The sequence below is a fragment of the Bombus pyrosoma genome, linkage group LG8 (genome assembly GCF_014825855.1).
Source record: "Bombus pyrosoma isolate SC7728 linkage group LG8, ASM1482585v1, whole genome shotgun sequence".
In the NCBI taxonomy this organism is placed as follows: Eukaryota; Metazoa; Arthropoda; class Insecta; order Hymenoptera; family Apidae; genus Bombus; species Bombus pyrosoma.
The window spans coordinates 2,044,416-2,056,834 of record NC_057777.1 but is presented as its reverse complement, the minus strand read 5'-3'; the positions used below and the strand labels follow the sequence as shown (position 1 = coordinate 2,056,834).

The 12,419-nt window shown below is 34.3% G+C and overlaps 1 protein-coding gene across 2 annotated transcripts; it reads left to right on the top strand.

Annotated features, from left to right (window-relative positions):
- Positions 1-535: 535 nt before the first annotated feature.
- Positions 536-11,818, top strand: LOC122570443. 2 transcript variants are annotated; one of them, XM_043732764.1, is made up of 6 exons: positions 536-689; positions 1,807-1,909; positions 10,224-10,259; positions 10,690-10,939; positions 11,404-11,546; positions 11,696-11,818. In XM_043732764.1, exons 2-6 carry the CDS (start codon positions 1,822-1,824, stop codon positions 11,698-11,700), a joined length of 522 nt encoding a protein of 173 aa, XP_043588699.1. In that variant the 5' UTR covers positions 536-689; positions 1,807-1,821; the 3' UTR covers positions 11,701-11,818. The 2 variants fall into 2 exon arrangements, with proteins under 2 accessions (XP_043588699.1, XP_043588698.1); XM_043732763.1 differs by having other exon boundaries at positions 11,404-11,584.
- The last annotated feature ends 601 nt before the right edge of the window (positions 11,819-12,419 follow it).

The following is a 12,419-nucleotide window of genomic DNA, read 5'->3' as shown; positions in this document are numbered from 1 at the left end:
TAATCTTCGCGCGACTTAAACTTAACTAAACTCAAGACTAACGCATCCATCGCGCGCGTCCCCGATGCAGGCAGTAGCGTGATACAGGCGCGAACATGGGACGTAGGATAAAATCAGGAAATTTCAAAAATACATCTTGTACGATAATCCAAAAATAAACATTCGCCCGCGAAAATATATGAAAAATGATCCGTTAACATAGTTCGTTCGTCGATAATCGTATCAACGCATAATCCGTAAAATCAGTCCAAGCCATTTCGCATTTCTTATCTTCTTTGTCATTGCATCGACTCACGAAATATTTGATTTTCCCTATTGGAGTAACATGGTTGCCACGTAATTTAGAATACACGAATCCGTAATTCTTACGTACGTATACACACGGCGGTAGTGGCTGATCCCGGAGGAAAGAACATCCCTATCCGCCAACGCAGGTGCGCGCTTCGAAGGCGCGCGGTGAGTTAACCCCTCCACCATGCACCACCATGCTCCACCGTGATGCCACACACCGTGTATAAAAGCCCTCATCGTACGACCTGCTGGCTTCGAGTTAACTCGGCGAGCTCTTCGATCGGGATCCTGCACGGATCAAACATTCGGTCATTTTGGTGAACCTGTGCGAGCGGACCGGTTTCTTGGAAGCACGTTTCCCGTCGGACTTCCTGTCTTTTTCCGTTTCCGAATCGAAGGTGAAAAGACTGGCAATACATATACATATACATGAGTAACAAACGGGCTGATAAACAGGGAATAATCGGTTTGGGGAAAGTTGCTTTTCTGTCGATTGAGGAGGAGAGACGCAGTGGAAAAGTGGTACAAGTGTAGTTTTTGTTTTCTTTTTTAAGAATCGAGATAAGTACGGCAAACGATAAATAATATCGTTTCGTTATACTTTTTCAAACATTTATCACGACGTATAGTAACATGTTTATCGTACGGTAAAGTATACGGATTTCTGTATCGGAGTTCAATTGTATTGTCAGTTTTTTGAAAATTTAAATTAAAGATTTTGTCATTTGTGTCGCATTTTCTTCCGATCGTCTTAATTGATCCTTTGTTCTCGCTTACGTTTGAACGAGCTTTGAATCAAACGCGATACAAACAAGTGCTTGATTATTTAAATAATTTTCATCTTTTGTATTTTCCAAGCGGAGAGAGTTAATTTTGGGAGAGTGAGAAACGAAGGAATTGGAAGAAAAGTGATGAATAGAAAATCTCGCGAACGGATAGCAATGTGCATCATAAGTTTTATTTATATTCAATTAATTTCGTTGACTTTATTTTAAAGAGACGTGCCGAATTGTTCCTCCAAAGTTAATTTTAAATTTTTATCGCACATAACCGACAAATTGTTATTAATATTTTACACCTTGTTTTAACGCGGACGATTTTAATCAAAAAAATTTTATTAAATTAATTAAAAATTTTCCTCCCTTTTGCGTATTAAACAATTTCAAGCTTTTATTTTTTTCACTCATCCTTTCCTTTTTTGCCTTCGAATCTGGTTACACGAAACGGTTTTTTCTAAATTGAAAATATGTATATAACTTCTATTATGCGCATAAGATGACATTTGTCGTTGCTCAAAATGCGTAGAATAATTTCTATTATTTTTCAATTTACACGAAATCATGAACGAACAAACAACAAAAGCGAATCGAGCGAAAATTTCTGCGCATTTATCGTGGACCGTCATACACGTTCGAAAATATACGACACGGTTCATGGTATCTTCAGCTTCTTCATACATAAAATTATAAATCTACATAACATTTAATTACCTGTTTCTTTATCTCGCTAATGTAGAACACCACTGGTCACATGGCGATCGGTTCCGAAAACTCAGTGGCGGTTCTTATACGCACTTGGACCTTCATGATAATCTTTTGTTTCGCGGGCTATGCAGCTGGTATGTATGAACCTCTATATGTATCACATTTTTCGTTTATAGTTAATACTATAGGAAATATCATAGTTGATATTCATTGTCTAAAATTATCAGACATCCAATTTGATTCCTTAATATTGTCTTATTCCTCGGGGAGATGACGCAGGACAGATGGAAGGCTTGAACAAAAGATTAGAGTCCTTATTACCGACTATTTTTCGTTCAAGTAATTAAACATTTTCTTTTTTTTTTTTTTTTCTTTTTTCTTTTTTGCTATATCGGAAAAAGCGTATTGCCGAAGATCACAATCGAGGATAGGTACCTTTTATTTTAATCGAATTCGAAACACCGGATGTTTACTTGCATAGGAACAAGCAGGATATCGATATTTGAACACAAGTTCGACTGTTTCGAAAGTATCGTCGATTTTTCGTATTTTTTAAATCCATGTTTCGTTATTACGTACTTGTTCTAGTAGCTTCTCTCTGATGTTGGTGATCGTAAGATAAATGCCATTATATTTAAAGATGCGCATAACTGCGAATTGTTTTAATATGTTGGAAGCGTTTTCTTATGATGACGCTTGAGAAAGTGACAGAACACATGGAACAGAAGTAGGTACTATAGATATATAACAGAGAACATAGTTACATCGTATTATAGTAATCCGAGGAATTAAGTTTATAAATTGCCAGCTGTGTTTTTAACGCTGTGCCTTATTATTTTAAAAGCCACGCTGTATCGCGTTTTAAACAGATCAAAATCAAACCTGACCTTCGTTGAGCATCATCGCGAGACACAATGGCGTTGAAATTTTAGATTAAATGACGCTGTCGAAAAATGTTGTAAATTTTCTATCGGCAATGGGCGTTTAAAGCTTTTAATTATTTGCGTATAACATTTTAAAAAATTTATTATATTTCGAGATTCACTTTAGGAATATGTCACAATATCTATGAATGTTTGAAACGCTTGATACAATTATCTTTTAAATTATTAATTTTATGGAAAAGGCACAGTTCCGTATGACTCGTGTGGTGGAAACAGAAATTGAAACATTTTCAATTCGAGCAAACGTCAATAACGTATTTTACTTCGTCACCCGAAACAAAATATAATTTTGAATATCGTCTGTAAACGATTAGTGCAATTTATTCAGTTTATTGCAAGAATAACACTGGATGAAGTAATAACGATTCGAGTTTATTGCACTTCACTGTTTCGTTGCTATGATAAAACGGTCAGAGAAGCTTCCTAACGGTCAGAGATTAACGCGAACAAACTTTGATGTAATCGACAACTCTTGTATAGCGAATTATTCTATGTCGCAAATCAATCGATCGCTCGTGATCATTAAGAGCCACTTCGTCATTTCGAACTGTCACTTTTTTTCAAAGCTAAAGGACTTAAGATTGTATGTACACGAATTCTGGTTTTCGTTAACGCGCTGCAAAATGTTCCGTGCAGCGACGAAGGAAACCTGTATATCTTTACCGTGTGTTAAAAATTTGTTCAAAGTCTGTGGAATGTTTACAACAACGAGATATTTTATTTAAACGATAGTTGTTATACACGCGCAAAGATCGCCAAGATCTCTGCAATGAAATTGCAAAGATCGCACTGTGTGACACGATAAAAAAAAACTTTGTCTAGTACTCGCTAACATTATATCGAAATGAAACATTCAACAGAAAAAGTTCTCGCAATTAATCCTATTTCCGACGTAGGAAGTAATTACAAGAACGAAAGGCACACCCCAGTCTTGCCTTTCCTCTAGTGTAAGCTTATTAAACACGCCATGGATTGCACAAGTTTTACCAAAAAATTACGAAAACAAACTAACACTTTGATCCACGAAAGGAAAAACAAGATGCACAAATGAAAAAGTTATATGATTCTCGATCTTCTCTCAAAAGGTTTTTCTAGTCTTTGATTCTTCGATTGAACATATCGTTTTCTTCGATTTTCAAGAATATGTTTATCCGATACCGTCTGCTTGCAATAATAAGAGTCACGTCTCCAATCAATTAACAAAGTTTTATTCGTGCTTAGCAAAATGCGTTACTCATAATACCGTAGCTACAGTATTTGCATAAAGGAAAGACGTTTTAATTAACGAGGTCATAAATTCGTTTGTTTCAGTGTGAAATGTAATTTCCTATCTACAAGTGATAGTACGGTAAGAGTTTTAACTATACGTCGAACGCGATAAACAAATCATTCCGGGAATATGCCAGCTTGATAAGTAATGAAACAAGAATTATACTAAGAAATAAAAACGCAATACAAGGCATGCCTGGAATATTTAAAAATGTAGGTCAGTTTATATTTCACATCCGTGAATGTTTTATATCTATAAACGAAAAAAATACACATATGACAAAATTGGATTCTCGCAGGGATAATGATGTTCCTCAGTGAGATAACATAATTTCTTTGCTAATATCGGTAACGATATTTTTTCCCTCGAATTTTTTATTTCCATTTTTCAAATTTATTTATGCTTAACACGTTGCCAAAAATCTTGTATATATTACAGAACACTCGTAAATAGAAAATCGCATTAATTACAAACTGCACAATAGTGACCTATTTTCGGGATAGCGTTCGTAGATCATCCAGAATCCTGACGATGAATGACGTTGTGAAATACGTTAGCTGTTCGTTGTTTCACGTTTTATATTTGGCCCGACGTAGAAATTATTTGAGACGAAGAATCACACGTTTTCTGCGTTTATAAATCTACGTTTAATTATGATATTGATTCACGCGCAAACAAACTGAAATATTTTAATTGAGGTTATTGATTTACGCAAGAGACAAATAAACTGTTTACATTCTACGAGTTAAACAAGACGATTCTTCGATCACGTGCAATTACGATTGTAACGTTTACTACGTGGGTTTTACACTATATTCGTCGCTTATTATACGGGTCTTTAAGAAGCTGCCATATTTTTCTGTAGAGCAACAAATTTAATTTGTAGGTTTCACTGTTCGATATTTAATATCGCAGGATTAATTAATTGACTTAATGAACGCACCTTTGTAGTTGGTGATAATACAGCTTCGTACTTTTAACAATTCAATATTGAACCACATATTTCAGTAAGTACGAACTACAATTTTGATTGCACGTTATTAAAATAATCTAGCGGGACTCCTTCAACTTTTATCTGAAAATTCCAGTTCAATTTACATTGGAATTATTATACGGCTTGTTATTCGTCTTTTAAAATCATTCCTTGCCGCTACCTTTAATTATACTTCCGTTGTAATTAATTTGCTTGGCAATTGAGATGGTTTCCCTTTTTCCAACTTTGTTTCTTCCCGAGTTCGTAGAATTTACCACCGAAATACAATGAAGATTAAACCTAAGTTAGTCGATAATTAAGTTCGGAGCTACCCGGATAAATCGTGGTTATTAATGCGAAGTACGTTCTCCCACTCGTTTGCATCAGTCAGTCGTATATTACGGTATGTTAAATATGGAACACCGCACAAAAAATACGTCCAATTTTGATGATCAAAGAATCATAACCAGTGAACGATTCATAGAGAGTTTGATGAAATGTCCGTGCTTCTGGCTAACGATTAGTATAAAATGATGTAGCTGGAAAATATTTTAGCACAAATAACGAAACGAAGAAAGCAACTTCGAAATACTCGGGGCAAATTGAACGTAAATTTTTCAAGCGTAAATTGGCACCTCGTTACGACAAGTGTTTACAGACAATCGATGCTTACGTTGATGAGTAGAAGTCGATTATCAGCATACGCTAATAATAAAACAGGCTTTTGTAAAGTATATTTCTATTTTATTTTCTTTTTTGCTTTTTTTTTTTTTTAGTAATATAGAATCGAGAGTGTCTTGCTTAAAATTTCTTCTTTATAAAAAAAAAAAAAAAGAAAATAACAGGAAACGTAATTCTTATCGTGCCTGTATTCCGTAAATATTACCATCGTAACTCGAAAAAATAAACAAGAATTTTGTACTGTGAGCTTATTTCAACATCGAAGAACATAAATAACGAAAATGAATGTGGGACGCTTTGTACAAGTTTCTGAATATTATTAATCGTGATTGAAATTTCCAGTCGAGAGAAAGAGACCGTTATTAAATGCAAAACGAACGTACAAGAGAAAGGATGGCTTAAGAAGATCTGGCACGAACAATAATAACAAAGTTGGTGCAACTTCGATAATGGGATCATCTGTAGTTTAGCGATCCTCGTTTCCATCGGGCAGCGTTAAATTTTAATTATATATAGAGAAAATCCGCATTTACAGGTTATAAGATTAACAACTTCACGCGTTCCAGCAGTTTCGTGGTGGTAACCTGTTGCAGCTAATCCTCGGGAGCCGAGGTTTTGTTGCCTCGCGAGTTTGTTGATCGATATTCCAGTAGATACCCGATACTTTGCGGAATGAAATAAGAAAAACTGTTGGACATAATCTTCTATAAATTAAAATTATTCGCCGATTAACCAGTTAGGTGTTCTTTACGCTCACACTCGCAAAGTCACGAAGAAACGGCAAAATTTTGTTACGACGAGCCTTGTCGGTAATAGGATTAAAAAATAAGACAGTCGTTTCGTTGCAACTTAATTCTACGTTATAACAGCCTCACATACTCTACGTTTGACGAGTATACTCGTCGTTGTCTGCTATTTGCGACACATTTAGTTTTCAAGGAAGTCGCAACGGCTAACTGATTAAAAGATTAAATCTTGAGTTTTCGATCGTTTTCGACTATCGTACAAGATTCCCTATGCGTTGCAATGAACAGTATACATTTTTAAAAAACGAATCCCTCTTTAGTCCTTTGAAGTAGCAACATGGCTTTTCGCATTCGTCCAACAAACTTTTACGTAGGTATCCCTCAACTCATGCGAAATCCATTTATCCATCTCCTATTACTTTCCTATTTGTTTCAAGTGTTATTTCTGTTGGATTATTTCCAGTAATATCTCTTGAAAATTTATTACCGGTAGTATTTTCGTGCCCATTTCCTAATGGAGAGCCGCCAGTTCAATTTCACGAATTAACGTTTAACTACGTCTTAACATTTACATAAAGCTCTTCGATAAGATTTGCGCAAATAATTATATGAAATATGAAATACGAAATATATCAGAACAGTGCGTAGAAAACGCGTTCGCGTCACGTTAACATTTAGGATTGCCAGTGCTTTTAAAGATATAAGCTGTGAATATGGTGTTTAAATTGCTTGCGTGGTAGGTTAATGCAAAGTCGATGGTGGAGTCGTAGGTCGCTGTAGTCGCGTGTAATACGGATAACGACCGACATAATCTGAACACCGAAAAGCGATATTCCCTTAATTTTGATATATACTTTGAAGACGCGGTCGGATGTTAAAACTTGTTAGACAAAATTGAACCAACGTATCAACGAAATCTTTAAAAAGTTTGCAGAATACACCTGGTAAATTGGTTTCAGCACAGAGCGAAACCAGGCTGATTGGTTCTTTCTTTTGCAACGTGTCCTGTGCGTTCTAATATCTTTTTACATGTCCGGCGAATATCTTTGATAGAATAAAGGGAATGTATCGTTTCTGCCTGCGAGAGATGTACATGCCCGGTGCAAAGACGGTAAGAAAGTGCACGAGAAAGAAAAGAAACGACGATGATCCGTTTGTGAACGGTGAAATGTGAAAACCAATTGCTGCCTTTGTCAGCTGGCCGATGCAACTAGATATGGAAATGGATGTTATCGCTCGCGACCTTCTTCTGCACATGTATTCGAATTACATATTGTGTCAGTTCGATGTATTTCGTATAATATCGAGTTCAATCCGTGTGTCTCGTGTAGCTACATATGCGTTTCATTAGATCGGTATTGGTATGTCAATTAGATATTCCGGGCTTGATTCATTACTCGTTGAATATGTTATCGTTTAAAAATCAGGGATCAAATTGTCGTGGTGTAGGAGATTACGAATTTTTTCACCGATTCAATATTTTTGAGTAAATATTAAATCTCAATAGGTGTGTGAATTGAAATAGAATTTCTTCTTTCGTTCTTCTGTTTTATTATCGGCCTTTCATTTCCATCGTCCTTCTGTTCTAATATTTTTTAATATAATTATAGTACTCTCGTAATTTTCAAGTAAAGTTTAGATTAAAAAATAGAGATCTGCTATCTATAGTGGATACGATTTTTTAATTTATTGATATTCAATCGTAAACTATTTTTGACTGAATTTGTTCATCTTTATGGAAAATGTTTTGAGGAAAAGAGATATAAAGAAATGAATGCTTGCTGGAAAATGAAGCCAGAGCATTCACAGCAGTTAAGGCTTTTACACACGACACCCGAATTTGTATTCGAATACAATCAAGAGATAATGCCAAATATTTGGCCGGTGTTCTTTTCGAAATGCACAAGTTGCGCCATAGTCGTTGTTTTTATTAATGTAAAATTATTTGATCTTAATTAAAATTCGTAATATTAGAAATGCCAACTTAATAGAATAGTACGATATCCATCGTACTGAACGCAATAGTCGGCAACACGCGTTTAAAATAATAAAACAGAGGTTCGTTAAAGGCACACCAGAGACATATACCAGAGGACGTTTTGTTACCATTGGGAAATTGTTATTATACACGGAACTTTTACGATATTATCTTCTGTGGGCTATGAATAATGAATTTATCATTCGAAAATGTTTGATGAATTTAAACACGTTTCAATTTGTTATGATACTGTTGTGATTTATACTAATATATTATGGAAACGTGTTTAAGGTATTTTTACATTATAGAGACGAGTGAAAGAATCGGAAATGTTCGACATTAGAAACACGAAAGAAAAGTACAGGATTTCCTAAGGTTCCGAGTGGACGTTCTTATGATTTGCGTCGAAAGTCTACACCATTAAGTACTCTTCTTATAAGTTGCCGTTTTATTAAAATCGATATTTAAGAATTACTTTTTAGTACATTTACTTGGAGTTCTACTTGGTGTTCAAACTATTTAGTCCTTTGTAGCCTCACCTTTTCATCCTTTCGGGAATTGTGCGATGGAAATACATGCGATGAAAGTTGAAACGAATGTAGGTTATTGTGAAGAAGAAAGAAAGAAGAAAATTCTTTTCTATGCGTAAAATGCTTTTCGCCTCGTGTGCTTAATAAGGAACTATGTTGAATTAATTAGTTTTTTATGCTACATCTTTGTATAGTTACTTCATCGTCAAATTCTGGTAACCAGTTACCTTATCATAATTATTTTCTTATAAATACCGCGCTGTTACGTTCTTATTTCTCTTTTTTCATTCATTTTTCTGTGCTCTTTTTTCACGATAAATGCTTAAGGGCAACGGTTTCGTGATATTATAATCTTTTATTAATTACTTAACGTGAACCAAGTATCGCTTCAAACGATACATTATTATACACGGGTGCACTAATTATCTCATTAATACCTGCAAATTATAAATCGAAGTAAAAGAAAGTTCCATCAAAGTATGCGCAGAAAGATAAAATGTTACGCACGCAGCGATTTTATTGATGTTTAAGAATATAGATTCGTTCGCATGTCGCATTTTCAATAGGGTCGAATCATATCTCTGAGGCTTTTCATTTCCGTACATGTAGAAGCTACTCAGACGCGCTGTTGAATTTTTAATTAACCCAGTTCATCCTGTAGATACCATCACTACACTCGCGCTATTCTAACGTTAATTTAGAATATCCTAATGAGATCGAGTCGCCCACCTAAGATTATCGTTCAGAATGAAACACAAGATAAAGATTATCTTATTATATCGTATATCATATCGTACATTTATTACACGTACGCAATATATACGCATAGTTTTACTGGTTTCCATAGATTTCATCGAAACTATTTGTATTCCTTTTGTTTGCTTGCTCGATCCATCTGGTGAATAATTAATCGATTCTACGCGATTAACGAAACCTTTACGTGTTTGTTGCGTTTTTAAATATATCTTATCATTACATGTATTTATATGTATGTATCTTCAACTTCGAATACGAAATACGCTGTCGAAGAATTTTTCAAATTCGACAAAATTCTATTTGAGATATAAAAGTGTCTTTAATAACGCACTTTCTTTCGAGCCAATGTTTAAGCGATTTCCGAGGTACAGAATTTCAAAAAGCGAGATCGAAATACATAGAACCTTGTACGAAAGAAATTCACTTTTTGGTCCTGAAAACGACACATGACTCTCTTAGTTTAACAAACAACGACATTTCACCAGCTTAATGTAAAAACTTAATCTACGGATATAAGCATAATCGAAAGAAACTCTGCATTATAAATTAATCATAAAATATTTGTTACAGGATCTTGTTTAGAGTATGGACATTCGTGTTGGGGAGGTATGTCTTCGCTCATCTTTATTCAATTACAAGGACATTTTCATTAGAATAAAGTCTTCGCTAGTCTTTTGATATTTCTGACAATATACGAATTTACGAAGTAGCATCACGATTTCGTTCCATAGAAACCGTATTTTACACAAATTCATCAGACAGATGAATAAAATTTACATTTCAATTTATGGAAGTAAACGAGCTTCCTTCTGCGTTCTTGATACAACGATTTCCACGAAGTAAAATATTTATACTTTTTTATAACGCCGTTTATTGTCTAAAGCGATAAAACCCTTTTGCCTGTATCACGATTCGTAGTTTAGATCGTGGTCTACGATCTTTTATTAAGTATTCACCAATTTCAACTATATATTAATTTAATATACTGCTCGAACGTATTGCCGCGCTATTTAACTTTCTTTTTCCGTGATTGCAGGTCATGGGAAACGAAGCGGAGGGCATAGCAATGCATATTTAGTACCGTCAAAAACATCGAATGAAATACAACAAGAGATACCGTCGCTTGCAAAAGAACAATTCATACTTTCCCGTTTGATTGATCGACCATCGATACCTAATAAATACAAAGCAAGATGGGACAGACTTCTCAAACTAAAAACTAGTTTTCCAGAGAGTTGGGACGGTGATGCGTTTAACGCACAACTTATTAGCGATGAACCCAGTCGGTAAGGAAAATATACGTAAAGGTAGACATATAACTGTAACGATTTAGTACGCGAAGAAGAGAATCTTTGGTCCTTTAATTCTTAACTTCCAAATGACAGTTTTGAATCATAAGTTGCTTATGATATTTCGAGTTCAGTTGCTATAAATTTTAGAGTATCTTCTTGCAATTCGGCTAGCTTGTATCTTATGCGATAAATATTGGAAATATTTATCACTAGAGTGATATACAAATTTTCAACCGAAAGAGATGAAAATAAACAAATAGTCTCATCGAGAATTTCCTTACGCTAGTTACTTTCGATATGTTAATCGTGATTATGATAATTGTAATATACATATAGGTCGCAGATTACTGGTAAGTAGCGTAAATTACAATTATTCGTGTTACAAAACATTGTAACTTCTTATCTATTACTTGAAAGTTCTTTCGCCTTGATTTATCCGATTGCGTTAACGTTCACAGGGATCAGAATAATAACGAAGACATGAATCTGGGAAAAAGGAAACAAAGCAACAGCATGCAAGATATAACTGGAAATACCAACGGCGAAAGGAGGGAAATTCCTGAGATACTATTGATATCGAATAACGAGGACAATCAACATGGTAGTAAACCACAGAACGTAGAGTTGTTCAAGTTTCTGGTGAATTGATTCGCTGTCGTGAACCTCTATGATATATCAAATTCTACGTAACTGTAACACAGCACTCGACGTATTATTATGCATAATTAATTACATTATTTTCATTTGCAGAGTGATACAAACGGTGATTTCGAATAAAACAACCGAGCATTACTATAAAATACATATAATGTAAAATAGAAAATTGTCATAATCGTATTGTAACTGGACTAATAAGAATATCGTTTAAGCTAATTTATTAGACATTCTGTTTCTCGAATAAAGATCAAACGACTGTCCTATATAACTTAACGTATAAACCTTAATTTTATCTTTTAAACGCATATGTAATTAATTCCAATCCTAATCAAAATGCAAGCAAAAATAATTTTCCTATTATTCAATGATAAATTAAATGTCAGAATTTGAATTGCAATTAAATAGGATAAATAAATCATTGTTTTCAGCTTAATTATTTTGTAATAATTTTCATTTATTGTCTGTAAAAAGTAGAAACGTAAATAATAACGAATAAAATAAATGCTGATAATAAATCTGTTTATTTCGTAACATTTTTCTTTGCGGTCGCTACGAAAATTGAGACAGAATATTGACAATTCTTAGAAAATAATAAAAATGAAACAAACAAACGACAAAATCTTCCATAAATTACGGACATATTGATTAATCGATACAACTTAATTGCTACTGCACAGTTGATTCAGTCGCATTCATTTATCATTATGTTTTTCTCAAAATAATTCAACTCCTTGACGCATGTATACCAATATACACATATTCGTTTGAAAATCAACAAGTTGATATTAATTACGAAACAGTCTAACCAACTTCTACG